The sequence below is a fragment of the Ursus arctos genome, unplaced genomic scaffold, assembly GCF_023065955.2.
Source record: "Ursus arctos isolate Adak ecotype North America unplaced genomic scaffold, UrsArc2.0 scaffold_29, whole genome shotgun sequence".
NCBI classification, from domain to species: domain Eukaryota; kingdom Metazoa; phylum Chordata; class Mammalia; order Carnivora; family Ursidae; genus Ursus; species Ursus arctos.
Genome location: NW_026622974.1, coordinates 27,537,597 through 27,558,934, shown reverse-complemented (window position 1 = coordinate 27,558,934; position 21,338 = coordinate 27,537,597). Strand labels below are relative to the sequence as shown.

Genomic DNA, 21,338 nt, shown 5'->3' with positions numbered 1-21,338 from the left:
TGCCAGCAAACCTGTCAAGCTTTCAACGCTCCTTGAGAGTGTGTTCTGCTGCCCTCTGGTTGCGTTCAGTGTGCTTGCCGCCGGGGGACCTCGCGTGCACTGGAGGGTGAGAAAGTTAGCATCTCTCCAGGCACCGGCACCGTGGGCCGCCCGCCCCTTGGCGGCCGGGGCGTGGCTCCCCGTGACCGCCCAGCGTTCCGCCTGGGCTCGTGCTCCCACTCCGCGGTCCCAGCGTTCCCGCCAGATATTTAAGTTTCATTTCCCGCTGCGACTGCCGGCTCCTCCTCCCGTGGCCTTTTCCGAAGCCGAGGCTCCCTCCTTTCGCGGAACAGAGAGCGCAAGCCATGGATCCCCGGCGCGGAAAGGCCACGCGGACAACTTCGAGGGCCGGAGCCGCCACCCCCAGGGTTTTGGCGCAAGGAGTGAAGGGTCCCCGGGCGGACCCCAGCGAGCATCCAGCCGCCCTTGGGGCCGCCGGGCCCAAAGCACAAAAGTGCGGCCCCGTCGGGGCATCTGGATCCCGGCGGAAGAAGAGTGCCCCAAGTTCCCCGGAAAGACCACAGGTGCGCGCGCGGACTACCCGCGCTAAAAGGGCGCCTCTGGGCGCTGAGGACGTGGTGGAGGGGCTGGCGGTTCCCGCGGAGAAGATGGCGCCTCCTGCGGCCCCGGGGCCGCCCCTTCCCAGGACTGGATCTCGCCGCGAGAGGGGCGCGCGCGCCGCCGGGGAGCAGAGAGCCCTGCCAGAGCCCACGGAGGTCTCCGGCCTCGGCCCTCTGGTTCCAGCCTCGAGTCTCAGACGGAGGGGGGCGGCGCCGGGCGCCTGGAAGCCCCGAGCGGTGCTGGAAAAGTTGAGGCTGAGGCGCCAGGAAATCTCAGAGGCGGCGGAGGTTGTGAACAGGGTTGTGGACCACCTGCTGCGGAGACTGCAGAGCTGCGAGTCCGAATTCGAAGGTGTGTCGCTGCTGCGCACCGGAAGCTACTACGAGCACGTGAAGGTGAGCCGCCCCGCGCCTCTCCTCCCGCCGACTCCCTCGCCCCTGTCCCCAGCCGCCCGATAGTCCCCGCTCCCGCAGGTCGCGCGGTCCCTCACTTCCCTTCGGAAGTAACTCAGACTCTTGTTCCTTTGTGGCCTGTGACATGGTTCCAACCAAAAAGAGGAACAGTTGTTCGTTCATCCATCTATATATCCAACGAACGTACAGCTAAACCAATATTGGTTGCCCGCTCCTGTCAAGACACTACTATTGAGGGAATTCAAATGTATATAGATTCATTAGTGCAAGCAGATTTGTGTTGAGTTTCTGTAACGGTGCTATACTTGGTGTGCCCTAGTCAAATTCTGACTCGGATAATCAGGAGTGCGAAAAATTCCACAAAATTAGTATATGTAGGAACATTCATCCCATGGGAAAAACTCTATAGGAAGAACATCTTCAGTCAGTCCCCAGTCCCTGCGAGCTTCCTGTCTCCCCAGTTTCTTATACTGATGTCATGGGAACCTCACAGTGAGTGATTAAAAATTTTTAAGAAAAAATCTACAGATCCTAAAAGTGTACCTCCTAAATACACATAGTGTGATTGTTTTAGGGTGTGTATTCCACGGCTCCATTTATTTGTGTGTGCCTGAGTTATTAAAGTCTTCATTCCAGTATGAAGTGAAGATTTAGGAGCAGGTTCCTGACTGGAGATTCTTTCCTGACTAGTGGTGGCTTTTTTTTTTTTTTTTTTTTTTAAGATTTTATTTATTCATGAGAGAGAGAGAGAGAGCACCGCACAACCGGGGCTGGGGGGAGGGAAGAGGCGGGGTCGGGGGAGAGGGAGAAGCCGACTTCCCGCTGAGCAGGGAGCCCGCTGGATCCCAGGGCTCTGAGATCATGATCTGAGGTGAAGACAGACGCTTAACCATCTGAGCCCCCCGGGCGCCCCCAGTGGCAGATTTCTTTAGTTGTGTTTTCACCCAGTCTGTCAGTTTTTTCAGGGCTGGGCTGTGCACCTCCAGTAGATGTGTAAAATCTTGGAGGTAGCATGAACAGAAATAGAGGCTGAGAGCATTTAGGTGATCATAATTTATTTTGTAGTTACATATTGGCTTTATTCAATTAACTTCTGTCCTTCAGAAGTAAATGATTGTTAACCTCTAGCCAAATATTATGCATCTTTGTATTTCTAAGCCTTAACACATAGCAAGTATTCAAACGAATGAATGAATGAGTGTGCTCAAGAAGAAAGGATGGCTGATTTCTCTCAAGACCTCTGCCTTCTAGGGTAGCAGAGTCAGATTTCATTCCCATGATAAGCATTTAACCTGGTGGCTTTCAGTGGAAATTAAACCTTTCGTGTATTTTTCTTTTGGCTTGCCACCTGGATTGTAAACTCCCTTGTCACAGAATGTTTTACATAAATTGTAGCCTAAACAGCTGCCCATTTCACTGGTGTGGACTCAGTGATATTTGTTTATTGCTAAAAAGACAGTGTATGTATCAGTCTTTGAATTTTTTTTTTAAAGATTTTATTTATTTATTCGACAGAGATAGAGACAGCCAGCGAGAGAGGGAACACAAGCAGGGGGAGTGGGAGAGGAAGAAGCAGGCTCATAGCGGAGGAGCCTGACGTGGGGCTCGATCCCACAACGCCAGGATCACGCCCTGAGCCGAAGGCAGACGCTTAACCGCTGTGCCACCCAGGCGCCCCGAATCTTTTTTTTTTTTTTTTTAAGATTTTATTTATTTATTCTACAGAGATAGAGACAGGCAGCGAGAGAGGGAACACAAGCAGGGGGAGTGGGAGAGGAAGAAGCAGGCTCGTAGCAGAGGAGCCTGATGTGGGGCTCGTTCCCATAACGCCCGGATCACGCCCTGAGCCGAAGGCAGACGCCCAACCGCTGTGCCACCCAGGCGCCCCCAGTCTTTGAATCTTAAACTCTTTTAGCACTGAAGACTATATGATTCCATCTAAAGTTTTTTGAAAGCCAAGTGAGCAAAATTTTCATTAGATTGTCTGGCTTAAGTATGATCCTTATTACATAAATATCATTCAGTTCAGGAACAATAAGATGTTTAAAGCAGTTTCCAGTCAGAACCAGTCTCCCTTTTTTTTTTCCCCTTAAGTGAGCTCCACATCCAGAGTGGGGCTTGAACTCAGGACCCTGAGATAAAGAGTGGGACAAACTTTACTGGCTGAGCCAGGCCAGGTGCCCCAAAACCAGTCTCCTTTTTATTTTTATTTTTTATTTTTAAAAAAGTTGAACTTATATTAGTAATCTCCACACCCAAAGTGGGGCTTGAATTACAACCCTGAGATGAAGAGTCATGTGCTCTTCTGACTGAGCCAGCCAGGTGCCCCTCCTTTTTAAAAAATCATACACTGTTGGAAGAAATAGAATGAAATTTGTTTTACCTAAAACCTGTATTGATTTTTAAAACCGAAATACTTTCATTGTAGAGTTGATCCACTGCCTGGCTCCACCAGTTAATTCAGTAGCAGGCTCCCACAACTGCCCACCCTCCCCCACCACTTTTCTCAGCCTTTCCCATATTCACCCCTTTTCCGTGTTGATGGCCCTGGAGAGTTAGGAAAAGCATATAGAAGAGCAATATTATTCCTGTTTATTTTATTCACTGTTATCATTTTGGTGTATTTTCTTCTGTTATTCATACACTTGGATTTCAAAATTAGATTCCAAACTCTTTGTAATTGATAAAAAGGATAGACACACCTCTCAGTAATTTATTTACTTGGTTCTATATTGACACATTTTTATTCATATATTTTATTGTAATATTGTCAAGTTCTAGGTGAAAATTTGGAAGATTTCTTATAGAAATTCTCTGTGTAATTGCCATCCCATAATGTTCTCTTTGTCTCTTTGCAATTTACCAATCATATAGTTTGGGCTGAGTGAAAGGTTATATAGAAATCAAGTAATTGTAGTGGTTTTAGCCGGTAATACATTAGCCAGTAAAGAAATAAACTACAGCCACATGCAACAATGTGAATGAATCTTATGGTCATAACTGATCAAAAGAGGAGGTAAAGGAGTACATAGAGCCCATGTAACAAGGCAGGAAAAAGAAGCAAAATGCATAAGATCAGAAAAGGAATAATAAAACTTATTTATGCAGATGACTTGACTTTTTGTACAAACTATTAGAAAAACAGTTGGCCTTTAAACAACACAGGGACTAGGGTCACCAACCCTTCCCCATCCATGCAGTCAAAAATCTGCATATAACTTTTTTTTTTTAAGATTTTATTTATTTGTCAGAGAGAGAGCACAAGAAGGGGGAGCAGTAGGCAGAGGGAGAGGGAGAAGCAGGCTCAATCCCAGGACCCTGGGATCATGACCCCAGCCAAAGGCGGACACTTAACCGACTGAACCACCCAGGCGCCCTTGCATATAACTTTTGACTCCCCAAAACCTTAACTACTAAGAACCTAGTATTGACTGACTTTTTGATGAACAGTAAGAGTTACACATACTTTGTTCATTATATGTATTATGTACTATGTTTTACAATAAAGTGAGAAGAGAAAAGAAAATGTTATTAAGAAAATCATGAGGAAGGCACAATGCATTTATAATACTGTAGTGTTTAAAAAACAACAACCGTATATACGTGGACCTGTCCAATTCAAATCTGTGTTATTCAACTATTATCAGTGAATTTAGCAGGATTGCTGGATACAAAGTCAGTAAACAAAAATCAAAGTACTTCAACATATTAACAACAAAAAAAGTGTAAATGAAATGCAAAAATGCCATTTATAATAGCATCAAGAACATCAAATATTTAGGAATAAATCTTGCTAAAGATGATAAAAATTTCAAAACATTGCTGAGTAAATTTGAAAACAGACTAAATAAATGGAAATCTATATCATGTTCAGTTTTCCTCAAATTGATCTACATAGATTCAGAGCAATTCAGTCAAAATCCCAAAATCAAAAAATCAATTTTTTGTTTAAATTGACAAGCTAATTATGAGATTTAAATGAAAATGCAAAGGGGGGGGGGTGCCTGGCTGGCTCAGTCGATTAAGCATCTGACTCTTGACCTCAGCTAAGGTCTTGATCTCAGGGTCTTGAGCCCCATGTTGGGCTCCATGCTGGGCATGGAGACTACTTAAAAAAATGAAATGAAAGTGAAGACTACTTTAAAAAATGAAATGAAAATGAAATTGAAATGAAATGCAAAGTACCTAGAATAACCCAGGCAATTCTTTTTTTTTTTTTAAGATTTTATTTATTTATTTGAGAGAGAGAGCAGAGAGAGAGGGAGAGAGAGAACATAGGGGTGAGGAGGGGCAGAGGGAGAGGGAGAAGCAGGCTCCCCAAGAGCAGGAAGCCGCATGCGGAACTCAATCCCAGGACCCCAAGATAATGACCCTAGCTGAAGGTAGACGCCCAACCAGCGGAGCCACCAAGGTGCCCCACCCCAGGCAGTTCTAAAGGAGAAAATGTCAGAGGACTTACCCTGTCAAAAAGCAAGACTTACTATGAAGCTACCCTAATTAAGCAGTTATTATTGGTGCGATGATAGACAAATAGGCCAATCGAGCAGACAGTTCAGAGACAGACCTGCATATATAATTCAGTTGAGTACAAAATATATGCAATAGTGTAATTCAATGGGAGAAAGGATGGTTTTTTTCAATAATCGATACTGGGCCTATTGGATAGCTATGAGAGCCACCTACCACACATAGACAAAAATTAATTCAAGATATAAAATAGACCTAAAGATGAAGGGTAAAACAACAAAGCTTCTAGAAGAAAGCATAGAAGAGTATCTTCATAACAATGGGATGTACAAATATTTCTTAAATTAAAAAAAACACCAAAATTGCTAACTATAAAAATAGATAAATTGGACTTCATTAGAGTTGAACTTCTTCTCACCATTGAGAGAATGAAAATGCAAGCCACAGACTGGAAGAAGTTACTCTCAATATGTATATCTGACAAAGGACTAGTGCAAATCAGTAAGAAAAAGACAAACCAATTTAAAATTGGGCACAAGACTTGAATAGATGCTTTAATATATCATCCGAATAACAATAAACGTATTCAACGTCATTAATCATCAGGAAAACGTAAATTAAGGTCATGATGAGATTCTACCCCACATCTATCCAGTAGAATGGCTAAATTTTTAAAAGACTTGGCAGTGCCATCTTAGAAGATGTGGAGCAACTGAAACTCCCTTACCTTGATGAAGAGAGGATAGGTTGGTATAACCTCTTTAAAAAATTGACACTGTCTTCTAAAGTTAAAGATATGGGGGCACCTGGGTGGCTCAGTCATTAAGCGTCTGTTTTCGGCTCAGGTTATGATCCCAGGGTCCTGGGATCGAGCCCCGCATCAAGCTCCCTGCTCAGCGGGAAGCCAGTTTCTCCCTCTCCCACTCCCCCTGCTTGTGTTCCCTCTCGCGCTATCTCTCTCTCTGTCAAATACATAAATAAACTCTTTAAAAAAATAATTAAAAAAAAATAAAATGCTGGAGTTCAAAGACACTAATGTAGTGCATGACTTGGCACTCACAGTTACTTGGGTGACCAGCAGCTCTGACAAGATGGCCTTTGCATCAGCACATGACTACACACATTTTTTTAGACCATTGTGACAGGAGGATGGCTGCAGTGTGTATCTTGTGACATAAAATATAGCACTTTATAGGTTTTTAATTAAGTTTTAAAATCAGAAAAACCTGGTATAGATTTTAAAAGCTTGCATGATATTTAAAATTGTTCTAAATTATAAAATAATGCATACTCTTGGTTAAAAAAAAAGAGTATGGAACCTACAAACCACAACAATAACACTCTCCTACTTCTACTCATCCCACTTCCAGAGGGTATAAATCTTAGGAATCTTGCTTTTCAAAGTAGGGTGTTAAGTGGATATTTCAAGAAAAAAGTTGCAGTTGCTTGGAAAATATGCACAAACCAACATTTCAGTGCTATTTTTACTATTTCTTAGATTTCTGCTCCTAATGAATTTGATATAATGTTCAAACTGGAGGTCCCCAGAATTCAGCTAGAAGAATATTGCAACAGTGGTGCTTATTATTTTGTGAAGTTCAAAAGAAATCCTAAAGGAAATCCTCTGAGTCAGTTTTTAGAAGACGAAATATTATCAGCTTCTAAGATGCTGTTGAAGTTTAGGAAGATCATTAAGGAACAAATTAAAAACATTCAAGGTAAGATTTTTGACTTTTGATTCTTAAAGTTCTTTTTTTTTTTTTTAAGATTTTATTTATTTATTCGACAGAGATAGAGACAGCTAGCGAGAGAGGGAACACAAGCAGGGGGAGTGGGAGAGGAAGAAGCAGGCTTATAGCAGAGGAGCCCGATGTGGGGCTCGATCCCACAACGCCGGGATCACGCCCTGAGCCAAAGGCAGACACTTAACAACTGAGCCACCAAGGCGCCCCTGATTCTTAAAATTCTAATCATACCTACTAATTGCCAATGTACACTCCTCTCCTGATTTTTTTTTTTTCCATATCAGACAGGTAAAGTGCCGAGGTCATAACAGGGTTTGAGGGAGGCATATGTCACACAACAGCGTGAACACCCAGTCATCACACTTATGAACTACAAAAGGATCCTCTCCTGATCTTTCTTGACCTCTCTGCAGCAGACTGTTGATGACTACCTTCTAGAAACAACTCTTTGCTCTTGATTTTAGTTTACTACATTTTCTTGGCATTCTTCCTAAATGTTGATTAGTTCTATTTTGGTCTCCATCGAATATTCACTGGACAGCTGCCTTATGTCACTGGGTACATGTGGTTGCATAAAATCACTGGGATCGCCCCTTGAAGCTTGTAAACGCAAATTGCACTGAGTACTCTGAAGGGAATGAACTGGGAGAAGTAGTAGCAATTGGGGTGGAGTAAGACCCCAAGGCAGAAAAGAGCTTGGCAGGCTCAAGGAACAAAAAGAGGCCTATGTGGACAAGGGGAAGAGTGCCATGAAATGAAGTTGAAGAGGTGGCCAGGGACCAGATTGTGCAAGGACTTGTAGATCCTGGAAATGAATTCAGATTGATTTCATGTTCATTCAGGTTTTAATTAAGGAATAATGATTGACTTTGTATTTTTAGGTGTTTACTCTGGCTTCTCTGGAGAAGATACTCTAAAAAGACAAATAGGGAAAAGAAAAAGGAAAATATTGAAGTAATTCAGGTGAAAGGTAGTGGTGGCTTACCTGGAAGTGGGGATGGAGAGAAGCAGACACATCCGAGCTTGCTGCAGTGCTTACTTCTGGATTAAGTGTAGGGGTTGAGAGAAAGGGTTGAATTAAAGAAGGCCTCTAGGTTTCTGACTGGGCACCTGTGTGGATTGATTGTACCATTTTCTACGATGGGAAGGACTGAAGAGGAATGTATTTTGAGGTATGAATTAGAGGAGTTTGGCTTGGGATATTTTAAGTTAGAGATTCCTATGATACACTGAAGTGAGTATGTCAAATATGTAATTGGATATGGGTTTGAAGTTCGGAGGATATGTTTGGGCTGTATGTAAACATATAAATGGCATTGGTAATGGATGAGACCACGTAGGCAGAGAGGGTTGATTCATTTATTCATGAGTCAGTATCCATCGACCAGCTAATGTACCAGATGTTCTAGGTGTTTGGGATACAGTAATGAACAAATAGATGAAGACCCTCACCCTTCTGTACCTATGGTTACATAAGGGCAGACATATAATTAATAACAAATGGAAACCATAATTATCTTATATACTAGGAAGTAGTAAGTTTTATGATGAAAAAGTATAGCAAAGTGAGAGGGATGAGGAGTTTTGGGGATAGGATGGGGGAGGAGGAGTTGCAGTGTTAAGTACAGTGGTAAGGGGAGGAGCACCTGGGTGGCTCAGACGTTAAGCGTCTGCCTTCTGCTTGGGTCATGATCCTGGCGTTCTGGGAACCAGCCCCGCATCAGGCTCCCTGCTCAGTGGGAAGCCTGCTTCTCTCTCTCCCACTCCCCCTGCTTGTGTTCCCTCTCTCCCTGGCTGTCTCTCTCTCTCTGTCAAATAAATAAATAAAATCTTAAAAAAAAAAAAAAGTAGAGTGGTAAGAGAAGGATCCTGTTAGAGGTTGGGAAGAAGAGAAGGAGGTAAGGAGACTAAGTGTTTTGCAGAATGAGCGGTCAGTGTGTAGCGTGCTACTGATGTCCAGAAACCATTGGATTTGGTCTACAGTTTTGTAGGGTTTGTTGGTAACATTGACTTAGCAGTTCCAGTGGGGTCCTGAGCACACAAGAGAGAAAGGGCAGGGATGCCGTAAAGATAGCATGTGTAGGCATGTCTTTATAAGGTCTCAGCTGCGAAAGGCACAGAAAGATGGGTAAGTGTGGGGAAGAGGCAGGGTGGGGTCAAGAGAGAGGTATATTTTAGAATGAGACATACTAGAACCCTTTATATACAGATAGGAATGATCCAGTAGGGAGGGGGCAGCCACTGTTGAGGAGAGAGGGAACAATTGAAGAAACAAGGTGCTTAAGAAGGAGAGGGTAGCCTTTGTGCAAGGGTGCCTTTGAAGGGTAGATGGACACTTCTTTTTTTTTTTTTTTAAGATTTTATTTATTTATTTGACAGAGAGACAGTGAGACAGGAAACACAAGCAGAGGGAGAGGGAGAGAAGCAGGCTTCCCGCTGAGGGAGCCTGAGATCATGACCTGAGCTGAGGGCAGACGCTTAACGACTGAGCCACCCAGGCGCCCCTAGATGGACACTTCTTAGTAGGAATAGGAGGGTAGAAGGATATCATGGGCGAGAAGTGGGTTTTACAGATTAAGTAATCAGAAAATGAGGGCCTTCTTTAAGATTTCCTCCTTGGTCCTCTATCTTTCTCTCACTGTGGTCCCTTCCAGAAGTCTTATCTAGGAGTAGTCTTTAACTACTGCTTGTACAGCTCCCAATCCCAAAACCAGTGTCTCTCATCTAGAGGCCTTTCCCGAATTTCTGACCACCACAGCCACCTATCCAATGGCCATCTTCACTTGGGTGTTTTCCACACACCTAGAGCTCAGTGTGTGTAAAATGAAGTGCATCTCAACCCGTTCTTTCTTCCTTCTGATTATTCCATTTTGAAGAATCACATCAACATCAGCCATTTCCCAGGTCAAAATCCTGGGATGGTATTACAAACTTCTACCTTCTTTCTTACCTTACAGATTCAGTCCATCTACTAGTTTTGTCAATTTGGACCTCTTTAATTGCTCTCATTTCTGCTACTTGTGTCTTTTTTTTTTTTTTAAAGATTTTATTTATTTATTCGACAGAGATAGAGACAGGCAGCGAGAGAGGGAACACAAGCAGGGGGAGTGGGAGAGGAAGAAGCAGGCTCATAGCAGAGGAGCCTGATGTGGGGCTCGATCCCATAATGCCGGGATCACGCCCTGAGCCGAAGGCAGACGCTTAACCGCTGTGCCACCCAGGCGCCCCTACTTGTGTCTTTTTAAAAAAAATAAAAACTGTACAGTTGATCCTTGAACAACAGGGCAGTTGGGGCACCAACCTCCCCGCATTGTCGAAAATCTGTATATAACTTAACAGAACTTAACCACTAGGAGCCTCCTGTTGACTGGAAGCCCTACTGATAACATAAACAGTTGATTAATATATACTTTCTGTGTTATATGCATTATACTATATTCTTACAATAAAGGAAACTAGAGAAAAAATGTTAAGAAAATCATAAGGAATGACTACATCAAAATAGTTTCTGCACAGCGAAGGAAACAATCAGCAGAACTAAAAGGCAGCCTACAGAGTGGGAGAAGATATTTGCAAATGACATATCTGATAAAGATTAGTATCCAAAATATATAAAGTACTTATGAAACTCAGCACCCCAAAAAACAAATAATCCAATTAAAAAATGGGCAGGGGCGCCTGGGTGGCTCAGTTGTTAAGTGTCTGCCTTCAGCTCAGGTCATGATTCCAGGGTCCTGGGATCAAGCCCCACGTCAGGCTCCCTGCTTGGTGGGAAGCCTGCTTCTCCCTCTCCCCCTCCCCCTGCTTGTGTTCCCTCTCTCACTGTGTCTCTCTGTGTCAAATAAATAAAATCTCTAAAAAAATAAAAATTAAAAAAAATTAAAAATGGGCAGAAGACATGAACAGACATTTCTCCAAAGAAGACATGCAGATGGCCAAGAGATACATGAAAAGATATTTATCATGACAACATCAGAGAAATGTAAATCAAAACTAAAAGATATCACCTCACACCTGTTGGAATGGCTAAAATCAAAAACACAAGAAACAGCCGGTGTTGACAAGGATGTGGAAAAAAAGGAGCTCTCATGCGCTGCTGAGGGGAATGCAAACTGGTGCAGCCACTCTGGAAAATAGTCTGGAGGTTCCTCAAAAAGTTAAAAATATAACTACCCTTTAATCCAGCAATCGCACTACTGGGTATTTACCCAGAGAATACAAGAACATTAATTCAAAGGGATACATGCACCCCTGTGTTTATAGAAGTATTATTTCACAATAGCGAAGATATGGAAGCAGCCCAAGTGTCTATTGATTGACGAATGGATAAAGGTGTGGTATATATACAATGGAATATTATTTAGCCATAAAAAATGAAATAATGCCATTTGCAAAAACATGGATGGAGCTAGAGCGTATAACAGTAAGTGAAATAAGTCAGAGAAAGACAAATACTATATGATCACACTCATGTATGGAATTTAAGGAACAAAATAAGGAGCAAAGGGACAAAAAGACACAGACTCTTAGCTACGGAGAACAAACATGGTTACCAGGAGAGAGGTGGGGGGGACGGATTAAATAGGTGATGGGGATTAAGGAGGGCACTTGTCAGGATGAGCACAGGGTGTTGTATGGAAGTGCTGAATCACTATATTGTGCACCTGAAACTAATATTACACTGTACATTAACTGGAATTTAAAAACTTAAAAAGAAAATCGTAAGGAAGAGAAAATACATTTACTGGACTGGACTGTATCTACCAGAAAAGTCTGCATTTAAGTGGACCTGCGCATTTCAAACCCATGTTGTTCAAGGGTCAGCTGTATTTAAGGTGTACAACTTGCTGTTCTGACGTAATATACGTAGTGAAGTGATTACCACAGGCAAGCAAATTAACATACCTTCTCCCATACTTGCCTTTTGTGTGTGTGGTGAGAGTACCTAAAATCTACTCTCTGAGCTCGTTTCCAGTAGTTAGCGTAGTAGTGTTGACCGTCACCATGCTGTACGTTAGATCTCTGTACTTACTCATCCTACATAACTGTACTCTGTACCTAACATCTCCCCATTTCCCCCGCCTCCCCACCCCCGGTAACTACCATCCTACCCTCTGCTTCTATGTATTCTGCTTTTTTAGATTCCACAGAAAAGGGAGGTCATACGGTATTTGCCTTTCTGCATCTAGTTTATTTCACTTAGTATAACGCTCTCCAGATCCATCCATGTTGTCACAAGTGGCAGGATCTTCTTCGTTAAGGCTGAATGATATTCCACTGTGTATATGTAACCGCAATTTCTGTGTCCGTCCATCTATCCATTGACACTTAGGTTGTTCCGTGTCTTGGCTGTTGTGAGTAATGCTGCAGTGAACATGGATTGCTCCCTTGTCTTCATGCCCCCTGCCTCTGTGGTGCCACAGGCACACACACCCTCTGGGTTGGACTGTTCCTGTGGTCTTCTCCGTTGCCTGTCTCCTCCCTGCCAGTCATCTGCTCTTTTCTCCAGGCTTCTCTCCATACTGCCATCCATACATTTAAGTGAAAATTTAGTCACAGCACTCCCAAAACCCAAAGTCTTCAGGGGCTCCTCATCATTTATACCAGACAGCATTTTGACAATGCTTCCCTATGGTAGGTATCGATAAATATTGGTTAAATGGGGAGAAACACTTTGCTTTATGGAGTCAGTTTCTACTTTTGAACTCATTTTCACCTTAGACTTGGCACTTTATAGATCTTCAATGACAGGTGTGTTATTTTCACAGAAAATTGGATTGATAAATGCCATCTTCCCCTTTTATACCTTTAAACAGATACAGATGTCATTATGGAGAAGAAGAAGAGGGGGAGCCCTGCTGTAACACTTCTTATTAGAAAACCTAAAGAAATATCTGTGGATATAATCCTGGCTTTGGAGTCAAAAAGCAGCTGGCCTGCTAGCACCCAGGAAGGACTGCCCATCAGTCAGTGGCTTGGAACAAAAGTTAAAACCAGTTTAAGACGACAGCCATTTTACCTGGTACCCAAGCATGCAAAGGAAGGAAATGGTTTTCAAGGTATCTTGAATGTGAAGGTTAACTTAAAGACATAAAAGTGTGGTCTGTCCTTTTTTTTTTCTTTTTTTTTTTAAGTGAGCTCTATGGGGGCACCTGGGTAGCTCAGTTGGTTGAGTGTCTGCCTTCAGCTCGGGTCATGGTCCCAGGGTCCTGGGATCAAGCCCCACATCAGGCTCCCTGCTCAGTGGGAAGTCTGCTTGTCCCTTTGCCTCTGCCCTTCCCCCTGCTCGTGCTCTCTCTCTCTCATAAATAAATAAAATCTTCAGAAGAAAAAAATAAAGTAAGCTCTATGCCCAATGTGGGGCTTGAACTCACTCCCTCAAGATCAAGAGTCACATGCTCTAACCGTGGAGCCAGCCAGGCTCCCCAAGCGTTGTTAATGTTATATACTAGAACAGTAACTATCAAGAGCCATCAGGCTAAATGGACTGTAAGATGGGAGTTTGGTGAGGAATGGAATTGAAAAAGGCATAGTTGTAGTAGTACTATCAAATAGTCAGATTTAAAATGTCTTCTAACCCACATTTGAATGTTACTTTTTGCTTGTTTATTTTCAATAGAGAAGGGCAGTACTGGTCTTGGAGTCAGACTACCCTGGATCTGAATCCTGAGGTTTCTTCTCCTACTAGATGTGTGATCTTGGGCTAGTTAACCAAGCCTCTCTAAACCTGTTTGCGCATCTCTATACTGGTTTGATCAAATCTACTTGAAAGTTTCTGGGGGTGGGTGCATGCCTGGGTGGCTCAGTCAGGTAAGTGTCCGACTCTCGGACACTTGGCTCAGGTCATAATCTCATGAGTCGTGAGATTGAGCCTGGTGTCGGGCTCCACGCTCAGCGGGGAGTCTGCTTGAGGATTCCCCCCTCTGCCCCTCCCCCACTCTCTCTTTCTCAAATAAATAAGTAAATCTAAAGAACATTATATACATATTTTTTGTTAGATTTACTCATAGGCGCTTGTAACTTTTTATTATGAGAAGTTTTAAACCAAAAGTAGATTGAAGAATATGTTGAACTTACACCTACCTGTCACCCAGCTTCTTTTGTATTTTCTATATACACAGTTATATCTTCTATCAAGAGTAATAGCTTTGTTTCTTCCTTTCCAATGCTATGTCCCTGTTCTTTCTTCCCTCACTGTGCTTGTTAGGATAACCAGGGCATGTTGGACAGAAATGGGGATAACCAACATCCTGCCTTCCTAATTGCAAAGGAAAAACCTCAACTTTTTACCTTATATTACGTAGCTATGTGTTTTTTAAATCTACCTTTTCTCAGATCAAGTTTCCCTCCAGAATTAAATTACTGAGAGATGTTTTTTATTTAAATTTTGAATAGAATGTTAAGTTTTATTAGCTGCATTTCCTGCTTTGATTGAGATGATCATATGTTTCTCCTCTATTCTGTTGAGACAGAGTATATTGATTGATTTTTAAATTATAAACCAATCATATATTTCTGGTATAAAACCAACTAGATAATAGGGTAGTCAGAATGTAAAAGAGCTAGCCATGGTAAAACTTGGGGAGAAGGGCAGAAATCATTCTATTCTTATATAAACTCTCCCAAGGAATAGAAAAAAGGAAATGTTTCCTTGTTCATTCTACATGAATACCAAAACTTACAAGGATGGTATAAAAAAATTAACAAAAAATTTGAATCAATTGATTTAAATTATTATTGAAACAAAATATTAAAAAAACTGAACTTAGCAATATATAAAAGGTATTACATCTTATCAGGGCTACCTATATAAAGTTCCCTGCCACTCCCCACCATTTTTTCCTATCTCAGCCCATTGTCTGCTTCAAATCACTTGTTTTATTTTATTATTTTAAAGATTTATTTATTTATTTTAGAGAGAGTGGGGGGGCATAGGGAGAGAGAGAATCTCAAGTAGACTCCCCACTGAGTGTGGAGCCCCATGTGGGGCTCAATCCCATGACCCAGGAGATCATGACCTGAGCTGAATCACGAGCCGGATACTTAACTGACTGAGCCACTGTTCTGCACAAAAGATTCACAACAGCCGTGTTTCAGTTTTGAAAAGGAAAGAAAACTTTATTATAGAAACCTCAAAGAAGCAGGAGAGGAAAGGAATCTACACACAGATGAAGGTAATAGTAGGCAATAAGTAAGAATAAGGCAAAGTTACATCAAATCGGGTATTTACCACATCCAGCCTCATCAGCCGGGGAACCCGGTGGAGACAGTCCGGCTGGAGTCCTGATACAGAGGCCTGGCTGGAACCTCCTCCCCTCGCCTGAGACTTCCAACTGACCATCCCCATAAGGGCCATATTTATGGGGCAAATAACAGGGTTTGAAATCAAACATTTGTTCGCCTACGTGCAGTTTGGAACGAGCTGCATTTCCATGTATCATGTTTCTATATTTTCAAGGAACCTGGGCTATGCGTATTTGCCTCCCTTCCCGGATTCCATTCTGGGGGGCCTGCCCAGCCTGGAGCAGGAGGGGATGTGAGGCAAGATTTGTGGCTCTTGGCATCCAGAACAGAAGGGCCGGTTCTGAACTGGAGGCCAGATAATATATTTCAAACAAGTAGGCTCCCAAGGTTATTCACACAGCCTGAGTCTCACAAACGATACTCCTCAGCCTGCCCGTGTATATGCACGTCCGGGTGGTCGGCTATGCGCGACAAATCACAAACATCTATCCATACAGAACAGCAGCCCAGGCACCCTCAAATCACTTGTTTTAATATGTAATTACATTATTTATCTATTCACTTCTTTTGGTCTGTCTCCCCCTAGAAATTTTCCAGAGTGATATTTTAGTGAAGGAAATCACTACAGTATTGTGTTGTTCGCATATGAATGTTTTTGGTAAAGTGCTTTTCTATTTTTCTTTTGGAAATTAAGAAGAAACATGGCGGCTATCCTTCTCTCACATTGAAAAGGACCTTTTGAAAAGTCATGGACATTCCAAAACATGCTGTGAAACTGATGGAGTAAAATGTTGCAGGTAACTTCCTTATTTTGTTAAATGGTGGATTGTCTGTGGAACGTTTAATCCTTTTTTTTTTTTAAAAAGATTTTATTTATTTATTAGAGAGAGCACGAGGAGGGGGAGAAACAGAAGGAGAGGGAGAAGCAGGCTCCCCACTGAGCGGGGAACCCAACACGAGGCTGGATCCCAGGACCCTGGGATCATGACCTGAGCCGAAGGCAGACGCTTAACCAACTGAGCCACCCAGGCGCCCCTGAACATTTAATTCTTTATTGATTTCATAGCTCTAACCTGAAGATGATCATTGCCAAGTTGAGTCCTGAGGGCAGTGCATGGCTGGATTGACTCTGGAGTAGTATCTAGAGGATGAGCATGAAACCAGGAAGCCAGATCCAAGGGCCCAAGGAAATAGTGTTGTTAGAAGGCAAGGCCAGAGAGCATATTCCTGAACCTAGATCAGATAGTTGTATGAAGTATGGCAGAGTGAGAGGATATGAACACTCACCATGGCTAGCCACAACAATTGGGTGTGTCTTAGTATTCTGGTGGCTTCAAGGTCATGAGTATTAATGTCAGAGTGGGAGGAGGCCAAAAGATCACTCTTATTAGGTACTGATACTGGTGCCTTCTAGATGGTTTGTTTGTGTTGAAGGCCAGCGACTGACTAGCTAAACTTGAAGCAACACTGAGAGGTGGGTAATTATTTTTCTTGTTAGCATACACACCATAAAGAACTGAGATTGAAAGAAAATCATTCGAGTTTCTAAAGTTGTCCGGTAGAAGGTTCACAGAAGTTAAAATGTCAAAACAAGAACATCCAAAGTGCTGGCGTGGGAAGTTCTTTTTTTTTTTTTTTTTTTTTAAGATTTTATTTATTTATTAGGGAGAGCAAGAGAGAGTGCTAGCACAAGCAGGGGGAGTGGCAGGCAGAGGGAGAGGGAGAAGCAGGCTCTCCACCGAGCAGGGAGCCCGGGAGCTTGATCCCAGGACCCTGGGATCATGACCTGAGCCCAAAGCAGATGCTTAACCAACCGAGCCACACAGGCGTCCCATAGGAGGCTTTTTAAGGCTTCATATGTAGTCTTTGAAACAGGCATTAAGAAAAATATATTTCTGATAAGACTATAAGCATTATGTTTTGTCAACTACTAAATAAAAATTAAAACAAGATTTTTCTAGGTACTAAATGACTGAATGAATAGTATAAATACCTGCCAGTTTCCTATAGTTGAATTCATCCTGATAGAAGATTTAAGCTAAAAATAGGAAAGAGGGAAGAATAAAATGTTTTTGAAACTTCAAAGCATATATTTGAAAACATAACCAAGTTTTAGGATGACCCTATAATTATATTTATGCGTCTTTATTGTTTTTCGTATTTATATATATGTTGTCTGTATTGTTTATTGTATCTTCATATATTTTTCCTGGAAGATACCTAAAGCTTTTTGTGGAATGAAGCAGGTTGTAAATAAATAAAAATAAGTGGTTTTCCTTTTTATTCAATAGGAAGGATTGCTTAAAACTAATGAAGTATCTCTTAGAACAATTGAAAACAAAGTTTGGACCCCGAAAGGAACTGGATAAATTCTGCTCCTACCATGTGAAAACTGCCTTCTTTCATGTCTGTACCCAGGACCCGCAAGACAGTCAGTGGCACACCAGAGACCTGGAGCTCTGCTTTGATAACTGTGTGACATACTTCCTTGAGTGCCTCAAGGACGAACAACTCCAGCATTATTTTATTCCTGGCTTCAATCTATTCTCTCGGGACCAAATTGACAAAATAAGTAAAGAATTTCTATCACAGCTAATTGAATATGAAAGAAACAATGGATTTCCAGTTTTTCATGAATTTTGAAATTATATTTTTAAAAAGAATCAAGAATTAGAGTGACTTTTTAATAATTGGAATGTTTGAAATTTGTCACATCAGTGATCGATTACAATACATGTAAATAATGATTAGCTCTCAGCTGTCTAAACTCTAATCAGTCTAAAAGGATTGATCATCCTAGGAAAGAAAGTAGTCAAGGAATAAGAAGCAAAAGGAGTATTTAAAATCGAAAAGCTTTACCAGTTTGGAATATAAAGAAGGACAAGGGGTGCCTGGCTGGCTCAGTGGGTAGAGTATGTGACTCTTGATCTCAGAGCTGTAAGTTTGAGCCCCATGTTGGGTATAGCGATTACTTACAAATAAAATTAAAGAAAAAAAAGGGCAAAATACATATCACCTGAGTTAAATTCCTCAAGCACTTATTGAACAGTACTTCTCATCTAGCACAAATGTGTGTGGAAAGTTGTAAGAGACAACATTAGAAATGATCATTGCCTCCATAAAACTGGTAGGCTTTGTTCAATGTTCAAATATATTTGGAGGTAACGTCCTGTCTTATGCTAGAATAGGCAAGAAGGAAATGAAAATGTAAGTCCTACGTTGTCTCTACATATCTCAGGAAATCCATAAAGTCATAGCAAAATGCCGAATAATGCACGTGGCCAAATATGAAACATAATTTATTTTCTTTTATTATTTTTATTTGTAGTAACACTTTTTAAAAAAGTTTTTATTTATTTATTTGACAGAGAGGGCACAAGTAGGGGGAGCAGCAGGCAGAGGGAGAGGAAGAAGTAGACTCCTTGCTGAATGGGGAGCCCAATGCAGGGCTCGATCATGACCTGAGCTGAAGGCAGATGCTTAACCGACTGAGCCACTCAGGCCCCCCTTTAGTAACACTTTTATATGTATTTCTGAAAAGGCAATACATGCATATGGTACAACACCTAAAGGAACAGATGGAATCACCCTTTCTCCTCTTCTCAGGCAACATTCAATTTAGAGGCAGCTGCTGTTCATTAACTTTTTCCTACTTGTATATTTTGCACATTTTCTTATTGGCTATTGTACTGTTTTCTCATTGTTTTGTGGAAGTTCTTCATATATTTTGGATATTTATGCTTTGTTGGTTGTCTGCATAATGAATAACTTCTGTTGTGTGGAGCGTCTTTACCATTTTTGGTGTCTTTTAGTAAACAAGGTTTTAAAATTTTAATGTTGAATTTATTAGTCTTCTTTATGGTTTGTGCATTTTATACATCTTGTTTAACAACCTACTTGAGCATTCTAAGAGAAAAGTTAGACATTTAGAGGGGAGTTTTGGGGACAGTGAATGTAAATAATAGAAAGCTACACAAAAAACAAACAAAAATCCAAACTTCTTTTAATTTCAGGGGAAAAATGAATGCGTGTGAGGAAAGTCTGATTTGAGAATATTGCTCAGCTGTATTTATATATGAAGTCAAAATAATATAACCATTGACTCTTAGTCTTATCAAAATTATGATGAGTTGGGAGAGCCTGTGTGGCTCAATCAGTTAAGCACCTGCCTTTGGCTCACGTCATGATCCCAGGGTCCTGGGATCGGGTCCCACATCAGGCTCCTTGCTCAGCAGGGAGCCTGCTTCTCCCTCTGCCTGCTGCTCCCCCTGCTTGTGCGTGCTCGCTCTCTCTCTTGCTCGCTCTCTGACAAATAAATAAAATCTTTAAAACTATAAAATTATGATGAGTTATTTGGGGAGGATAAGGGAACAGGCTGAGTGCTTGTATGGTGACAGTGGGGTAGAGGGGCTGGATTCTATAGTTTCCTATTGCTGCATAACAAGTTACCACAAGCCTAGTGGCTTCAAACAACACACATTGATATTCTCAGTGTGTGAGGGCAAGATCCTGGGCATGGCTCTGCACAGGGTCTCACAAGGCTACCATCAGGGTGTCAGCTGGGGCTGCAGTCTCATCTGAGGCTTGACCAGGAAGGATCCACCTTTACTGGCAGTATTTAGGTCCATATGTTTGTAAGGCTGAGGACTTCAGTTTCTTTCTGACTGGCAGCCAGAGGTTGCCCTTAGCTGCTAGGAACTGCCTTGGGTTCCTTGCCATGTCAGCTGCCCAGCACTGGCAGCCCACGCAACGTGGCTGGTCACATCAGAGCTCAAGGGAGGGAGAGACTCCAACAAGAGGCTGTGCTACAGTCTTATTTAACATAATTGCGTGCACATAATCATGTACCTTCCATCTCCTTTACCATAGTTAATTGGTTGGAAGCAAGTCACAGGTCCCACACATATTCCAGGGGAAGGGTCTCACTCAGGAGTGTTGTGCCAGTTTAGCCAACTACACAGGGGAAAAACAGCCCCTACAAGACCAGCCTCACTTCTGACACCAATTGCAGTTTCAGGAGATTCCCATAAGCACTCTTAGGTTTGATAATTCGCTGGAAGGACTCAGAACTCACTGAGACCGTTATACTCCTGGTTACTGGTTACAATTTATTACAGGATAAAGATACGGGTTAAAATTAGCCAAGGGAAGAGCACATAGAGCAGAGTCTGGGAGGATACCAAACAGGGCTTCTTTTCTCCCTTCCCTGTGGAGTCATGCATGCATCATTCTCTTGGCATTGGCAATAACAATACACATGAAATATTGCCAACCAGGGAAGCTCATCTGAACCACAGTGTCCAGAAGTTTTATTGGAGCTCAGTGGTTGACTGCCTACAGGTCTAACCTCAGAGTCCAACCCCTCTGGAGGTCATGACTCAAAGCCCCACCATAAATCACTTTGATAGACTTCCTGGCATGTTCCAGGGGCTTAGTGATTACCTACCAGAAGCTAATGGCAAAGGCAAGACTTCTCTCTGAGTTAGGTTACTAACTTAAGTTATATGTTCATATCTTTATTACCTAGATACAAATCCCAGGAGGTGAGAGTCATGGAACCACACTAAGAGTATAACCATCACAGGTATGAATGGGCTGAATTACTTCTCTTATAGTGGGAAATGAGTAGATAAAAGCAAATTGAAAAACCAAGAAAATGCAATATAAGCATGTTATTTAGAAATGGCTAAGGGGTGCCTGGGTGGCTCAGTTAAGAAGCATTTGACTCTTGATTTTGACTCAGGTCGTGATCTCAGGGTCATGAGATCAGGCCCTGGGGCAGGCTCCACACTTAGCGAGGAGTCTGCTTGGGATTCTCCCTCTCCTTCTCCCTCTGCCCCTCCCCCTGCTCATGCTTGCTCTCTCTCTC

General features: G+C 42.2%; 1 protein-coding gene and 1 non-coding gene across 3 annotated transcripts; one reads left to right on the top strand and one right to left on the bottom strand.

Annotated features, from left to right (window-relative positions):
• The first annotated feature begins 267 nt into the window (after positions 1-267).
• Positions 268-21,053, top strand: CGAS (cyclic GMP-AMP synthase). 2 transcript variants are annotated; one of them, XM_057303986.1, is made up of 5 exons: positions 268-995; positions 6,979-7,198; positions 13,042-13,284; positions 16,164-16,266; positions 20,997-21,053. In XM_057303986.1, the coding sequence occupies exons 1-5, from the start codon at positions 345-347 to the stop codon at positions 21,034-21,036; spliced, it is 1,257 nt and encodes a 418-aa protein (XP_057159969.1). In that variant the 5' UTR covers positions 268-344; the 3' UTR covers positions 21,037-21,053. The 2 variants fall into 2 exon arrangements, with proteins under 2 accessions (XP_057159969.1, XP_026362868.2); XM_026507083.4 differs by lacking the exon at positions 20,997-21,053 and adding an exon at positions 17,761-19,301.
• LOC113261392 (small nucleolar RNA U13) lies at positions 7,504-7,607 on the bottom strand. The gene has a single exon (XR_003318374.1). It is a non-coding gene; the product is annotated as a small nucleolar RNA U13 (small nucleolar RNA).
• Positions 21,054-21,338: the final 285 nt, after the last annotated feature.